General features: G+C 41.8%; 1 protein-coding gene and 1 pseudogene across 2 annotated transcripts in view; both read right to left on the bottom strand.

Moving 5' to 3' along the window:
• Window positions 1-1,441: 1,441 nt before the first annotated feature.
• On the bottom strand, window positions 1,442-3,723 carry LOC104858951 (annotated as a pseudogene).
• A 2,856-nt stretch (window positions 3,724-6,579) lies between these two features.
• Nudt2 (nudix hydrolase 2) overlaps window positions 6,580-17,267 on the bottom strand; it is a 13,441-nt gene continuing 2,753 nt past the window's right edge. Inside the window, exons 1-3 of one of the 2 annotated variants that reach the window (XM_010619226.2) lie at window positions 11,366-11,399; window positions 10,119-10,252; window positions 6,580-7,096 (exon numbers count right to left, since the gene is read on the bottom strand). In XM_010619226.2, coding sequence (XP_010617528.1) covers window positions 6,780-7,096; window positions 10,119-10,245 — 444 coding nt within the window. In that variant the 5' untranslated portion in view covers window positions 10,246-10,252; window positions 11,366-11,399 and the 3' untranslated portion in view covers window positions 6,580-6,779. Of the gene's footprint in view, window positions 7,097-10,118; window positions 10,253-11,365; window positions 11,400-17,267 lie in introns of those variants that run through there. The other variant, XM_010619224.3, reaches the window with a different exon arrangement.

The following is a 17,267-nucleotide window of genomic DNA, read 5'->3' as shown; positions in this document are numbered from 1 at the left end:
ACCATGCTTAGTGGAAAACAGTAACTTGATACATAAAAGTTTTGTTAAGATTTAAAAATTTTAAAAGCATAAAAAGGTAACATTAAATTCTTTCCAATGCTCAAACCAGTATCAACTTGTACAATCTCAGTAATAAAATGTGCCCTTGGTACACATGGCTTGGGCACTTGGAAAATGTTAACATTTTAAAAGTTTGAGCAAGACAGACCGCATATGAACACTTCATAAATCTTTTTTCCCCAAAAAAGAATACTTTCATTAAAATATTTTACCATTTTATCTGACTATGCATTGATATTTTTGTTCTTCCTGAAAGGGGGTGTTTACATTACTACTAATATAAAATTTACATGTACAGATACTTAACTTCCTGAGTGACCAGTGATGTAGAGGGAGCTCTTTTTTTTGGGGGGGTACCAGAGATTGAACTTGGGTTCATGCGCTTGCTAAGTGGCAGAACCACTGAGCTAAATTCCTGGCCCCTGAGTGATCAGTCATATGTCAAGCATGATTTAATGAAAATTTCTAAAATTTTAGGATGAAAATAGCATGTATAGATTTATACTTGTTCAGGGAAAAACTATAAAAAGCACCTCACAGAATTTATACTTAAATTCTCTAAGTTAACCAAAATGATTTATCCCCAAACAACCAATAACTTTCTGAAACTGTTAATAAATCACTGAAAAAGTATATTTTCTAATTTATTAACAAAATACAGATAGCCATTTGAGACTATCAACTTGGACTTCCTATTATATACACCAAGTTGGATTCACTTAACACGAAATTTCTTGCAGTAAAAAAAATTAAAATATTTGCTTTATAATACAACTCATCTATGAGGTCTAATCAAAGTATATGGGAATGCTTAGATTAGATATAGATATAGATGATATAGATATAGATATTTATTTATTTTTTGAGATGGAGTCTCACTGTGTAGTTCAGGCTGGCTTTGAACTCACTATGTATGGCAATCCTTCTGCCTTAGCCTCCTGAGTGCTGAGATTACAGTCATGCATCACCATGCCTAGAAGGATTTAAAAAATTTGTTATAGTAAAGACACATTGTGGCATTATAGCAATGTGTCTTACTATAAAAATGTTTTTCAAAATTTAAATATATTTTTAAAAATCATGCCTGGCACGCAATCCACCCTTCTGAAGCTGTCTAAATGATCAGAACTGTGGCAGTTCCTTTTGCAAAAAATCCTTTCCTCTTTCATAAAACCTCAGAGTGAAAAGCTATTAATGAAATAAAACTGGAACCACAGTTCTTCTCAATTCTGTATTAAACTGTAGCTGTCTGTATTTTTTTAAAAAACATGATAACTTGAAAAGCTGCTCTGTATAGCTTTTCAAAGTATTTTCAGCTCAACTTAGTAAAAAGAGCCTAAAATGACCCTGTAAAACAATGTCCTTTTAATACTTGCTAGTGTCAATATGAGTGGCATTTTCCATCTCTACCACTGTCTCTTTTGTTATCACAGTTATGGCTCCAGCCATCATGATTGCTTTCTTCATAGAAGAAATCTCTGCTTCCTCTGTAAAGGTGGTCAGACCCATAATCAGTTTAATGCTGTTCTTGGCTATAATGTGTACCTGGTAGACATTAGATAGAAACGAGAATCTATCTGATTTTACGCTGTGACAGTAGTGTATACTGGTGCACTGGGAGCCTAAAGACTGGTTAAAAGTATAATTATGTGGCTGAACTGATGGTGAAAATCCTGATTGATCCACATGTGGAAAACCAAATCTCCCACCATATGGCATCTGTCTCAAAACATTGTTCATTACTGCTTGTCTCTGTCAATTTTCTGGAGAAGAGAAACATTTCTGAATTATCTGTGATGATGGTGTCATATTATCCACAGTCCTTTCTTATCTGCTGCATCTTTTTGGGGGTTTAGATAATCTAGAATTAGATACTGGTGATGACAATACATAAACTTGTGAATAGACTAAAAACCACTAAGTAGGGCAGGTATGGTGGCACGCATCTCTAATCCCAGCACTCGGGAGGTTAAAGCAGGGAGGATCACTGTGAGTTCAAGGGCAGTTTAGGCTACATGGTGAATTCAAGGCCAGTCTGAACTACACAGCAAGATCCTGTCTCCAAAGAGAGACAGATTAATTAATCAATTAATTAAAAGCACTAAATTCTACTTCAGAGGAGTTGCTGGGGATTGAACCCACAATCTCCTCCCTGCTAGGTATGTGCTATACCACTGGGCTACATCCCCAGCCTTCTGTTATTTTATTTGGAGATAAAGTCTTACTACATTGCCCAGGCTGGCCTTGAGCTTGCAATCTTCCTGCCTTAGCCTCCAGAATAGCTAGGATTACAGTTGTACACCACTGTGCCAACCTGCTGACTTATAGTTCTTAAAAAGTAAATTTTATGATATATAAATTATACCTCAATTTTTAAAGAAAGCTTTCCAGAATGAACAGAGGAACAGAATTTTTGTTCTAGCTGTAGTGTTTATTGGGTGGCCTACGTCACCTTTGATTATTTCACCCTTATAATCAACACAATTTATCCATTGTTTCTGCCTGAGGCACTAACTGCAAGAAAGAATAACTGTGACCTGAGTGACCTTTTCCAACTGAAGCAGATTTTACCCTTGCTGCTTCCTCCTTTCTTTTCTGCAAGCCCTTTGAAGTTTAATTCCTGCTAAAGATGATATCTCCTCAGGAGGAAATTTGCAAGCCTTTGAATAATTTCTGCTCATGCCTAAACCAGTTTTTTTTTTTCCCTAGAAAAACAAAAGGCTCTTTTCAAATATACCTTTAACCTGGGTGTTCCAGCACATGCCTATTATTCCTAGCTATTCTGAAAGCTGAGGCAGGAGAATTGCAAGTTCAAGGCCAGCTTGGGCAATTTAGTGAGACCATATCTCCAAAGAAAATAACAGAGGGCTGGGAATGGTACAGCACATTCCTAGCATGCAGAAGGCCCTGGGTTCAATCCCAGGTACTACATACGTGTGTGCATGCACATACACACAAACTCACTTTTTTAAATCACAAATTCAAGCTGGTCATGGTGGCTCATGCCTGTGATCCTAGCACATAGGAAACTGAGGCAGCAGGATTACCATGAGTTCAAGGCCAACCTGGGCTACGTAATGAGACCCTGTCTCAAAAATACAAAACAAATCAAGATTATGGTGTATCTTCATCCATTTTATTCACCAAATCTGGCACCATGCAACTGGCTCTTCCCTAAAGTCAAAATGTCCATGAAAGGTAAATATTTTAAATCGATTTTGGGTGGGGGATGCAGCTCAGTGCTAAAGCACTTGCCCAGCATGCGCAAGGTCTTAGGTTCAATCCCCAGCATTGAAAAATAGAGATACTGAATCAGTTCAAGAAATCAAAGCAGTTATGACAATACAAATAAAGATAGTTGTGAAAGAGGGCTTTTAGAACTCCCTCAGAAAGTACTTCAGATAAGTGAATTTGGAGCAAGTGGGATTAATGGCAATGTGTCCTTTATTAAAATAAAAAATTTTAAATTTAAACCTTTGCCATATTTTTGGATCATACTTTGCATATACATTATGAAAGGTTAAATTCATATAATTAACATGTATTACTTCATAATTATCATTTTTATGGTGAGAGATCTTATTGATTCTCTTAGCATTTTTCAATATTATAATGTTTCAGCTGGGCATTGGAGCACACACCTGTAACCCGAGCTACAGTCATGGCTGTGGCAGGAGGATTGCAAGTTTGAGGCCAGCCTGGGCAGCTTAGCAAGACTCTGTCAAATAGAGAGAGAAAAAAAAAGGTCTGGGGATATAGCTGAGTGGTAAAGTACCCCTGGGTTTAATCCCCAGTATCACAAAAGCAAAACAAACCAGTATGTTGGCATTAACTACAGACATGCTTTACAGTAGACCCAGAAACCACCACTGTTAACAATTCCCTTATTGATTTTTTTCTATGTTGAGTTTTATTGAATATGCTCTCATATTCATACTCATTTCTCAATTCTGTCTCTGGGTGAGGGGTGTTTGAAAAAAAGTATATAAAACATAATGACTACAGATTTAACTATTCCACAATCCACATATATTTTAAAACATCATATTGCACATAATAAATACGTAACAATTTTATCTGTCCCATTCCCTAAGCTCGCACCAGAGACCCCTGTGGAGTGACAGGATGACCACATCAGCAATACCTCTGCTTGTTCTAGTCTTGTAACCCACTGACACTCTACCCATAAAAGCTGGGAAGGATTGCACTCTAGAACTCAGGATTCTGGGGCTGGGGATTTAGCTCAGTAGTAGCACGGAGCCTGCCTCTCAAGCACAAGGTCCTCAGTTTGATCACCGGTATATTAAAAAAAAAAAAGAAGAATACCTGCACTGCATGAACTCAGGATTCTGAGAGCTGGAGGTAGCACACTGGTGGGAGCCCAGCAGAGATTCCCTCTAGGGGCTGGGATGAGGTCTCCTTCCATTTCAGATCAGTCCTGACCAACTCTTCCTCAGCAGGGAACTTTAAACATGGAATATTTCTTCCACTGAGGTCTTTGAGGTCTGAGCCATCCCCAAATGCAACATCAGCAAAGTGCTCTACCAACCGAAGGGGGGCGGGGAGGAAAACTTTATAACGCTCAGGGGTCTCTCAGTTTAGGTTCAACAAGCCCAGCTGGCCAAAAGCAAAGTGATGATGACAAAAGCTACTTGTCTGCTACATCCCAATCTCAGTTCCACTCTGCCACCCTCACTCACCTTCTAGAACATGCCCCGGCCCCACCTGCTTTGAAGAGTACAACTTATGGGGGCGCCTTTCACTAAAGTACACTCTGTGATGCCCAGAGGAATAAATCCATAGCTATGTCATATACTGTAGAGTGGTTGCTCTCTGGCCCCTCATCCTCAGAGTACCCCATATATAGACAACTGCCAAGACCACTGTCCTTGATAAGCCTCAATTTCCCCAACAGTAAAAAATGAGCACCAAAATTAGGTCATTTTCTTAGTTTTCCCACTTTGATGTATGAGGTTTTAGAGTTGTGAGATTTCACAGCCTCTGTTCCGAAAGCGCAGGGCTGGCCAGCCTTGTTAGGAAGCAGCTCGTCTGTGGTTTGGCATCACTGCCCAGCAGGCATTTATTAAATCAGTGGGATATGGTCCCTGCCGGCCTGGAAGAGAACACTAAGCTCCAAAAACTTCCTGCAGTAGGCCTCCTTTGGAGAGTGCTGCTCAGAGGGGCGAGGAACAAAACCATTTAGATCCTTGGCTGTGTTCCAAGATCCTGTTCACTAGTACTTTTGCCCTGTCTGCACAGAGAATCAGTGACTGGAAACATCTGGAAGCCTGCTTAAATTCTGGGCAACTTCTCTCTCCTTCTTTGGGGGGTGGGGGTTGCTCTTGACTCTGGTAATCTATACTGACCTTTGCCAATGCCCCTTCCTTTCCAATCTTCTGCACCTCATTGGGTAACAACCCTCTAATAAAATCCACATGCACCCGGCTGGTAACAGCTTCTGGAAAGGATGTAAGACCTGACACCTGCCCCTGTATTCATTGAGACCTAGTAGCAAGGGAAAAGAAGGCTGAGACCCAAATCCTGCAGTAAAGTGTGGAGAAAGGGAGGAGTAGATGGGGATGGGAAGAGAGAAACAGCGATGGCGAGGATGGGGGGCAGGTGCAGGTGAGGAATGAAAGCACAGGGCAGGGAATGGAGCCTGGGCATGCCTTACTCCTGGTGACCTCAGTCCTGCTGACAAGCTTATCACTCTGGGAGGCAGGCTGGAGCTGAGGGCAGAGTGGTCCAGGGTTGCCTGCCTATTTTCTCTCTTGTGAAATGGAGAGCCACCAGAAGTTTCTTGGGTCTGTAATTAAGGAAACATTTACAGAGTACCAACAAGATATGTGTCTGGTGCTGGGGAGAGATAGATCACTGAATAAGCAAACTCAACTTCTGTGCTCCAGCCCCACTTGTTTGGAAGTCCTATTATAGGTGTCTTGGCTATGGGGTTGGGGTGCTTGGAGTTCCGGAGGAAGAAGTGTTTTCCTAGCAGTGCTGGGTCTCTCCCATTCTGACTCCTTACCCCTTTCCTGGAGTCGAGTGGGTACAGGAGTCCCTGTATCCAGAGATTAAGGTTAGAGCTCTGATTTGTTTTAGCTTTCTTCTACCACCATTGGCAAGAGTCTAAGAAATAGCTGAGTGTGGTGGCACATGTTTATAATCCCAGCACTCTGGGAGGCTGAGGCAGGAGGATTGGAAGCTGAAACTCAAACTGGGCAACTTAGCAAGATCCTGTCTCAAAAATTTTAGAAAGGGCTGGGAACTTACCTTAGAGCAAAAGCCCTAAACTCAATTCCCAATACCCAACCCTCCAAAAAAGAGACTAAGAAATAAATGCACAGATTAGAAAGACAAGTAAGCAGCTTGAGGTTTATTTATAAAATAGAAGATGTACTTACTGGGTATGTCCTTTTAAAAATAATTTTTACTCCTTTATCTTTTTACTCAGCTGAAATTTTTATTTGTTTTTTTATTTGTTTGTTTTTGATACTGAGGATCGAACTCCGGCCCATAGTGCTTTTGAGGCAGGCAGTGGAACCAATGAGCTAAATCCCTGGCCTTAAAATTTTTATTGTTTTTATCTGAGAGTTCTAAATTGATTTCACTAATTTATCCCCTCTTGGCTACAACAAACCAGATCAGTACATCTTTCCATTAAATTGAGGGTAGGTTAATCTCCGAAGGCCCCCGAGAATGCCACAGAAGAAAATGCCTGCTCAGGATGCTGTGGAGCAGAGAAACTGGTGTCCTTCTTGGAATGCTGCCTTCATCTCCTTGAACTGAGCCAACTGGCAGGCCTCCTCCAGCCCCAGCCAGCGGTAGGCTTGGTGCTCGTGGGAGAGGCGTATTTCCACGTTGTAGTCCTTCACCTCTGCCAACCAATAAATGACTGTTTTAGGCTTCTCTCTGGCCACATAATTGAGCTCCTTTCTGAACCCCTCAATGATGGTCAGCTGGCCTGCTTCTATGCCTGCTTCCTCCCAAGTCTCCCTCAGGGCTGTTTCCAAGTCATTCTCTCCTGGGTCTACGTGACCTGGTTAGAAGAAAGGAAAAAGAAAAGAAGGAAGTCTGTCTACAGTTTCTAGGGCTGGATTTTTCCAGGCTGTGTGATTTAATGATAGGTTCTTTGATGACTTTTCTAGGAGGCTTCGCTTAAAGGAAATTTGGAGATTGGCAATACCCTAACATGCCTGGGAAGGGGTACAAGACAGGTAGTGTTTGGTTCTTGGGGTCTGAGTAATCCCCCTTCCCACTCCATTTCCTCTGCAGAATGAAACAGACTGTTTTTCCCAGGTCAGGTTTAAAATACTCCTTTTCAATGGAAAGCGAGATGGCCTCCCTCAGCCTTCTGCTTTCTTATTCATTGGAACTCAGCTCCTCCTGTGTTCTTAAGGGACCACTAGGAGACCTGAAGGTAAGTTTTCCAAGGGGCTATTCCTTCTTGGCAAGGTAGGGCCAGCTGAACAGGGAGTACTTCGCTTACAATCCAGTGAGGACTTAACACCCGAAGTCTGGGGGCCAACACAGGCTCAAAACCCTGTGCTGCTACATTAGCAGCTGTTTCCAAGTAGCCATCAAGGCTTTTTCCAAATTGTTTTCATCTTTCTAACTGAGCAAGGCCAGATTTCACTTTCATAGGGAAAATCCTGCTGGGAACTTAGACTAAGGACAAGTTGAGAGCCAGTTCTAAGACTTTTGGCAGCCAACAGTTGCCAAGAAACTGTTGTGGGAGAACTTGAAGCTCTGCAGACTGGAGCAGCCTTCAGCTTTACTTCTAGGCCTTTCCCACAAATTCTCAGCTTGTCCAAAGGGGCCCAGAAGTTCTGGGAAGGAAGGGTTCCTCTGTCTACTCCTGGCTCTGGCAAGGTACTGGGGGTCTCCTGGTTCAGGAGCTCATGGAGAACAGGAACCCTCAGCTGTTTCCCTCTTTGTTTGGAGATGGAGCTATATCCTACCAGTCCTTTTTCCCAGAAGCCAAATTGTGGTGACCTAAAGTAGTTGCTGCTACACAGAAAACTAAGAATTTAGCATTTAAAGAACCCATTTTGCTGGCCATGGTGAGGAACGCCTGCAATCCCAACACCGACTCCTGAGGCAGGAGGATCACTCCAAGTTTGAGGCCTGCCTGGGCTACATAGTGAATTTGAGGCCAGTCCGAACTACCCTATCTCAACCTGTCTGAGTGCACTCCTCCCAGGAATATCTGTTCAGTTTTCTGCCCATCAATGATAACTTCCCCCTAAGCTCCAGCAAGAAATGATTAGAAGTTCTTTTACGACTTTTAGTGAGAGGAACCATGCAGTGTGACTTGGGCAATCAGGAGATATGTGTGAATATTCCTATTCATAGTATTTATGACACTTGTCTCTTCTTCACCTTTTTTCTCCATAGTGTAGCTCAAATGTGCAAAAATGTGTTTCCTGTTACCATTTTCTTGTTTTCTTCCAACTCTACATCCTTGTCCGTCCCTTCCCATCCCAGTCCCTGCTCCCTTTTCTGTCTGGGGGCTGTTTACTCTGGGCTTCTCATCCCAGCAGGTGCCAGAGCCATAGTCAGTCCTTTTTTGGGGGGGGTATTAGGGATTGAACTCGGGACCTTCCACTTGCAAGGCAGGAGGTGGAACCACTGAGCTAAAAATCCCCAGCCACACAGTCTGTCCTTGCCTACTAGGATGATCCTACTGTCCTCTGCAAGAATGGCTCCTTTTCCCCATTTCTCCCTACATGGCCTGGCTTCTCTTTCAGGTCCACCTGTAGGAATCTATCTTACTTTTTTGGGCGGGGGCACAGTGTTCAGACATGGTCTGTGTAGTTCAGACTGACTTTGAACTCACTATGTAGCTCAGGCTGGCCTTGAATCTGTGGTGATCCTCCTGCCTCAGAGAGTGCTGGCATTACAGGAATGCACCACCATATCCAGCTCTATCTTACTTGAAAGAGGTAGAATGTGGGTGGATGAAGACCAGCCAGCTAACAAACAGATCTTTGCCTGCCCCAGACCACTAGTCTTCATTGTTTTACATTCTGAAGACCTAGCCAACTCCACCCAGGTGCTGAGTGACAGACCCAGGGCACAGGTGGCTGGCCAAGCTGCAAACCTGAGGTGTCTATGGTCTTGACAGCTCCTAGTCCTTACTCCTCCACTCCTGCCACTCCACAGATGAATGTATTACCAGGAAACCCACCTTCTCCACCCTTCTAACTCCAAATACAAGTATGGTTTTGTTTTTTGGTTTTTTGGTTTTGGGGGCTCAAACTCAGGACACTGTACTTGTGAGACAGGTGGTAGAACCACTGAGCTAAATCCCCAGCCCCCAAATACAAGTATGTTTAGAAACACTCCAGAACTCATTCTCTGGCTGTATAGCTCAAAAGAGAGACCTAGTGATAGGGATACTGAACAAAGAGTCAAAGGAACTTGATCAAATGAAATCAGAGACAGCCCTAGGGAAAAAAAAAAACTTGAGTTTTTTTTTTTTCTTCAAATCCTTAACAGAGAAAAAACTCAAAGCCCACAAAAGTGGACACACAGTTCAATTCCTAGCCAAGTAACTTTTCTCCTCCCTAGTCATTCACCATAGAAGCTGGAACTCTGGTAAATGGTACTCATAAAAATACCAGTTGTTGCTTCTGCCATGGGATTCAGTCACAAAATTCTATTTCCCGCTCTGCTCTGGCCTGGACACCTTGTACAATTGATCAAGTGTTTCTGCCTGTCCCATAACCTTAACTGCACAATCACTGGGAAATAAGTCTTTTAGGGGGTCTGACAGGGTGGATTTCTTTTTTGTTGTTGATATTGTTTTTGTTTTTTGTACCAGGGACTGAACTCAGATCCTTGTGCATTTTGTTTTTTGAGACAGGTTCTCAATATGTAGTTCATACTGACCTTGAACTCACTATATAGCTCAGACTATATAGACTCAAACTCAAGTGATCCTGCTGCCTCAGCCTCCCAAGAGCTAGGATTACAGGTATCTCACCACACCTGGCACAGTGTGGATTTCTGAGCAATGCCTGTCATTTCTGCACGACCCCAACCCCCTGGTCTCACACCTTTGGGAGGAGTCCAGTGATGAATGCCATCTGACGCCTGTAGCAGAAGAAACTGAATTGTACTGTTGTCCATCTTGGGAATAAGGTGTCTTCGAAAGATGATCAAGCCACATGCTCTAAGGGCCATGGTTTATCTAAGAATTTAACACAGAGGGATACTGGTAAGTTACACAAAACAAGAATAACTACCCTGAGGGTGGTAGCACTCTGGTGCTAACAGTACTCTCATAACCCAAAGAAAATGGCAGCATTCCAAGGGCTACTGGAGGTAAACTTACAACCTACATTCTGAGCCCCTGAAACAAAGAGACCCAACAATGGCATTTCTTATGACTCAGGAGGCTTTCCTAAAGCAGGCAGCTTAGTCTACCAAAAGACTCTTTGTTGATATTTTAATTTTTAATTTTAACCATGTTTTGTTTTGTTTTGTTTTATTGTTATTCTTGTTCTGAAATGCTGGAGATAGAACCTAAAGCTTTAGCACATGCAAGGCAAGCACTTTATATCACTGTGCTACATCCCCAGCCCTAGTTTGGGTCTTTTGAGACAAAGTCTCACTATGTAGCCCAGGCTGGCCTTGAACTCATGATCTTCTTGCCTCAATATCTGAAGTGCTGGGACAACAAATCTGTATCACCTGGCCCAGCTAACCAGGCTTTTTAATACGTTAGACATTCACATGGTTCAAATCTAAAGTTCAAACAGGCAGAAGCAGAAAGTCTCTCTCCCATCCCAGAAGAGGCAAACTCACATAGTGTCAAGAGCATTAATGAGGAGTCTGGTTTCAGGTTCTCTGACCTTTATTGGCGGTGTGTTTTCCCATTAGTCAGTTTTCTCCTCTATGAGATGAGGGATAACCTTCTACCTGAAAGGGTTGCTGTGAGCACTCCTTGATTTAAATTTTGTAAAGTGATTTGAATAATGAACCATATATATTTTTCCCCTTTTCTTTTTTTTGGGGGGGGGCGGTACTAAGCCAAAGAAACCCAGGTCCTCTTGCTAGGCAAATGCTCTACCAATGAGCTACATCTCCAACCCTTTTAAAGTTATTTTTTGAGAAGGCTGTCCTCGAAATTGCAATCCTGCCTCCACCTGCCTTGCAGCTAGGATTACAGGTGTTCACAACTGCTCCTGGCATTTCTATATGTGCAGAAAAATACACCTCATTAATACTGGTTTCTGGAATATGAAAAAAAATTTGTTTTTGTTTTTTTGAGACAGGGTCTCGCTATGTAGTTGAGGCTGACCTGGAACTCATTATGTATCCCAGGGTGGTCTCGAACCCACAGCGATCCTCTTGCCTCAGCCTCCGGAGTGCTGGGATTACAGGCGTGTGGCACCACGCCCGACTTCTAGAAGATGAAATTATTGAGAAATTTATTTTCTATTCCATATATTTTTGTATTATTTGGAATTTTACAAAGAACATTAACTTAAAAAAACTGAAGATCTTTTACTTAAGGCCTTGCTATAGAAACATTCATATAATTAGTTCATTCAATAAATACTGAGCACCTACTACATTCAGTCACCCTCAGTATCTAAGGGAAATTGCTTCGGCCCCTTGAGGATACCAAAATCTATAGATGTTCAGTCTCTTATATAAAATAGCCTAGTATTTGCATATAACCTACACATCCTCCTACATACTTTAGGTCATCTCCAGATTACCTTTAATACCTAATACAATGTAAATGCTGTATAAATAGTTGTTACACTGTACTGTTTAGGGAATAATGATAAGAATAAAATCTGTATGGATGTTCTGTACAGATGTAATTTTTTTTAGTATTTTCATCTGCGGTTGGTTGTATCTGTCATGCTAAGCCCTGCACCACGCCATGGCCCTCAGGCAGCTAATAATTTTGTGGGAGAGGCAGACTAACCAAACCCATTTAAAAATAATTGCCATAAGGTACATACTACAGAGGAAAACAAGTGATGAGCAGGCTTGACTTTATTTGAGGGATAATGCAAGGGTTCCTGAAAGAAGGGATAATTGAGCAGAGGAGCACAGGATGAGTCAAGGATAAATCAGTAAAGGGAAGGAGAGGACAGAGTGTGGTTCAAGTAGTGGGGACAGCATGGGCAAAGGTCCTCAGGTAGGACGGCAAAACAAGTGAAAGCCAGTGAATACTTAAATATAGTGAAGACCTGGGAGAGAGGTACAGACAGCACAAGGCCCTGGTCAAGTCAGCAGGGCTGAAGGAGCTGCAGCTCAGTGATAGCAGGGCCCATGCAGAGGGGCTACTGCCCTCCACGGCACTGTTGTTGGCACTCGATAGAGTTGAGATCGAGGCGGATAAAGACATAAAAGTCAGGCCCAAACTGAAAACTGTTCAAGAGCAATTCTCAGGACCAAGAATACTGTAAATGGCAATGTTACTTTAGGCAAGAGCAGTTTCTCATCAGAAAACCAAACATCCAACCCCAAGACCTTTCCAAACTTTTTTTCTGAGGCTTGATCCCAGAACCTGATGCATTCGCGGCAAGTTCCCTAACAGCAAGCTAAACCTGTAGCCCTACAAAGCTTCCTAAACCTGTAAAAAAAATTTTTTTTTTGAGACAGGGTCTCACTATGCAGTTCAAGCTGGCCTGGAATTATGTAAATCAGGCTGGCTTTGAACTTGTGGTGATCCTCCTGCCTCAGCCTCCTGAGTGCTGGAATTACAGGAGTGAACCACCACACCTAGCAAAAACCATTTTTAAGGACTGAAAATGAACTCAAATGAGGGGTTTGCAATGGTCTGTGTGATGGTGAACCTTGCTGCAGTAACCGTGTCATGGGTTCCCCACCTCTGGTCTATGCTCTCTCATGCTCCTGGTAGAAGAGTAAGCTAGAATAGCCCCTTAGGAAGGTAGCTTGATAATAATTATCAAAACAAAATGCACATTTTTCTAGATCAATTCCATTTCTAGGGGTTTTCATACATAAATACATACTTAAGATATATACATAAGGATGTTTGCTGTAATCTTTTTGCAGAATCAAAAAGAAAGAAAAGCAGAAACAAATATCTTAGAATATAGTAGAATCTTTAAAGTACATTACATCTGTATGATAAAATATTGTGAATCCATTAAAAATGGAGTAGAACTAAATGTGCTGCTTATTAGAAAAGATATTCAAACATTTTAAGTAAAAAAAAGCATGGTTAAGAATAATATGTATAATGAGATATTTTTGGAGTTAAAAATTCATGTGTAAAGTGGTAGTAGGCTTTTATTAAATACTATGTTCTATTTTCCTGGACTTCTCATTTATGTGGAAACATTTTCTCATTCTGGAAGCCAAAAGGAAGCACTCTGTCACTACAGACCCGAAAAACAAAGTTTGTAAGTTACTGGTTCACAGTTCAGAAGGAAACATGTAATTGATCCCATGCCCTTCCTATAAAGATGCCCGGAAAGTATTAGAAATGACAGATGTAGTAGACCTTGCTCTTGCCTCAGACGGAGCTCCGAAGAATAAATGCTGGAGCCCCTAGATAAGTTTAGGGTTCCAAGACTAGAGGGCACAGTGCCCTGCCTAAGAAAGGAAGCTCTGGAGCACTACTCTATACACTGCCACCACCAATACAGCTTGAGAAAGTAAACATGCCTGTAAGAAACAAGAAAGTTAGGCCATGGGCGGCCATTTGGAGCCATAGGTGAGAGGACACCATGCCAATATTTTCCTGTGTGGCAAGGAATAGGGGCGAGGGGAGAATTGCAGGGTAGTGATAAGGGTAGACTAGCAAGAGTGTATCTCAGTGGATGTCACTAGGGGTGACCTTATCTAAGAACTATATAGGCCAAAGGTTCATCTCAATGGAACCAGAAGAGCTACAGCCAGAAATTCATTGTTCATTTGTGCTATGGACCATTGAAAGGATAATGCTTCTAGAAAGGCAGAACTCTACTCCCTTTCAATTGCTTGGCTTAAGCCAGCTATTTACTAGAATTTCTTCCTCTCCCATACATATTATACAGGCACCTTCCTAGTTATCTCTCTCAGTTATTACCTCCTCTATGCAGCTTTCTGGTTTCTAACCACACCACAAATTTCTGCTACAGGATGTAGAGAAGCAGGAGGCTGTAAGTGACTGACCAGTATCAAAGCATATGCATTGTCACTGTGTCTCACACCCAGCTCTGTCCCTCAGTGTACTGCGACTTACTTAGGCTTTCTAAATTGTACACAAAACTTTCTTGTGGTCAGTGCTGACCTGGAATCAGATAGGAAGAGAATCCTTGGAAACACAGTTCCAGCTTATTTCAAGTGACACAGTACAAAGCCACTATAAGCATGCATGCCTGCACAGTAAATCCGTTGGTACCTGTAGCAGGGAAGAGCCAGACTATGAGCTGTTTCCTTGGGACCCAGAACAGCAGCTCTCAACAGATGTTCATTGACTCAACACAGCACTCTTCCCACCTCCCACTCAAACAAATGTTTGAGTTCGTTCTGGGGCCCTGGGAAATAGCTCAGTGTTTTCCTGAAGAGTGCCATTTACATAAAAGTCAATGGAGCTATTGTTGGGGGTTTTCTGAAGACCAGGGAATTGAAACTGTCCAGGGGTTTGAGAGCAGCCAGCTTTGACACAGATTCCAAGTGGATTCAAACCTCAGGGGGTTAAAGAACACAGCATCCAATATGTAAATATGCCTGCAGCCAGGATTGCGGAGGTGAGAACTCTAGGCTGACAGCAGGCAATTCACACTTCAAAAAAGTGGCAGAGTGCCTGAGGTGGTTAGAAAAAACCTGAACAAAAAACCCTTCAATGTCATCAGAAGGTTCCAGAAGCTAAGGAAAAGTACTCTTGGCTTTCTCTATAGATAGAATCCCTTTACAGCCCAGGAGGTTCAGGACTTTAGTGCCAAAAAAAAATTTATAGATAAATCGCTATGCTGATGTGTTCCAATGTATTTAGCAAATTAATCAGAGTGCTACTGCAAGCACAATTCAACCCCAAAAGCCTTTGTAAATATACATTTATTTATTTATTTATTTATTTATGTACTTAATTACTTATGCAGTACCAGGCACTGAACTCAGTTCGTTAAGCATGGTAGGCAAGTGCTCCAACTACCACCTTTAAGGAAAAGCATGCTTCACGCCACTGTTATAGCACAAATACTGTGTCAGCTACAGTGTGCAAGGGTTTTAAACTATCATTTCTAATGCTCAAGACAAGATCTCCAGTTTATGAGGAAACTGCTCTATTAAGAAAGGTTAAGGGGCTGTGGATTTAATTCAGTGGTTCCGGCGGCTGCTTCACAAGCGCAAGGACCAGTGTTCGATCCCCAGTACCAAAAAAAAAGAAAGAAAGAAAGGTTAAAGGCCGGAGATTTAGCTTAGTTGTTCTGCTGCCTTCTTCGCAAGCGCAAGGACCTGAGTTTGATCCCTGATACCAAAAAAAAAAAGAAAAAGAAAAAGAAAAAGAAAAAAAGAAAGGTTACAATATTTGTCCAAGACAATTATTTGAATCCAAATAAGTCTATCTCCAAAATTCATATTTTTTTTTTCCTTTCCCGGTTCTCCTTACCATGAAAGAATAGAGTTTGGGGCACACATGTCCTCTGAAAGAGGACACACAAATGATTTATAAAATCACTTTCAGTTTCAAAATTTCTAGTCTATAATCATCTGGAAGTTAAGATGTTTATCTGGAATCCTTTCCACCAACTCGTTTTAGGTGGGAAGAGGGAAGAGCATATGAAGGTCCTAGTGCCTTGGACACCAGAGGAGACTCTGGAGTGGGACAGTATAGCCTAAGGCTATTAAAAGTGCCTATCTGACAAAGGTTTCTATGCTTCTACTGCTCTTTTCTGGAAAGTAGGAGCCTAAAACTACATGTACAAAGCCATCTCCGGTAGCCTAGGGATTCAAAAGCACCAAGATAGTGGGAACAGTATTTTTTTCTTTGAGACAGGGTCTTCTATGTAGTTCAGCTGTCCTTAAACTCACTATATAGTCCAGGCTGGCCTTGAACTTAGTACTGGGATTACAGTCATACGCCACCACGCCCAGCCTGGGCAGTCTTGATGCTAGCCTTGGACAAGCACACAAACATCTAACATAAGGCCCTGGTGTCCAGAAAATTTGCTCAGGCCACTTCACTGTGAGGAGGAAGGTCAACTCATGGGCAGAGTGATCCATCCCTCTGCTTTCTCTCACTTCCCACTTCACAATCATCTCTTTAGATAGCCAGTTTCCTTCTCCCCTTTTGGAATGAGCAGCAATGAGGAACCCATCCATGAATAAAGTTCTACCTTATGACAAGAGCAATAAAGAGAAAAAGAAATTAAAAAAGAAAAAAGACCCCTATTACAAGAATAAATTGAGACAAAGAAAATAGCTCAGCTGCACCTATCCTTGGATATCTGCCAATCCCTTCTCACAGAAATCAAGCCGTTGAGTCATTTTACAATCTTTGCTAATTGCCCAAGGAAGGAAATAGGAATTTCACCTGTAATGGCATATCAGATTCTAGGATGAGGCCAAAGTCACACAAGGTTGGACAAAATTTGTTCTCAGGGAAGACTTAGGTGGCCTAATAGTGCCATCTGCTGTTCAATTCTGGGAAGCAAACTTGGGGAATCCTAAAATTAGAACCTGAAGGCGCAGTATTCCTTTATTCATTTAATGTCTTTCGAGTTCTTCCTATGCAACAGTGTAACAGGATTGAAGGGTAGATATGAAGTGAAATTCTACAAAACCCTGACTTTCAAGAGGTTTAGTTTAGTAAAGTGGAAGACATTCAGACAGATAAGTTACCATGTGCTTTGTGTATCATAAGGAGACATGTAAGATGAAATAATAGTCAAGAGACATCTTACATCAAAAGGGTTCCTCAGAAGGACCTTAAAGGATGGCTAGGAGTTTTTCAGGCATAATAAGATGGAAACAATGGGCATTCCAAATAAAGGGAAGAGTATGTGAAAAGACCCTCCAGCACAAAATGACATTCCACTGGTAAAGTTTAGTTATATTCTATAGGCAATGAGGCCTTTTTTGATCAGATTTAGGCAGGGCTTTAATTTGGTCAAGTTGACTTTTTTTCCTAGGGAGAAGGCAGTACTGGGGAAACAAACTTGGGGCCTTTGCACTGAGCTACACCCTCAGCCCTTTTCTTTCTTTCTTTCTTTTTTTTTTTTTTTTTTTTT

The sequence above is a fragment of the Fukomys damarensis genome, unplaced genomic scaffold (assembly GCF_012274545.1).
Source record: "Fukomys damarensis isolate Sample0158 unplaced genomic scaffold, DMR_v1.0_HiC HiC_scaffold_36, whole genome shotgun sequence".
NCBI lineage: Eukaryota > Metazoa > Chordata > Mammalia > Rodentia > Bathyergidae > Fukomys > Fukomys damarensis.
Note: the sequence above shows the minus strand (reverse complement) of the source record. Positions and strands in the feature narration are given on the sequence as shown.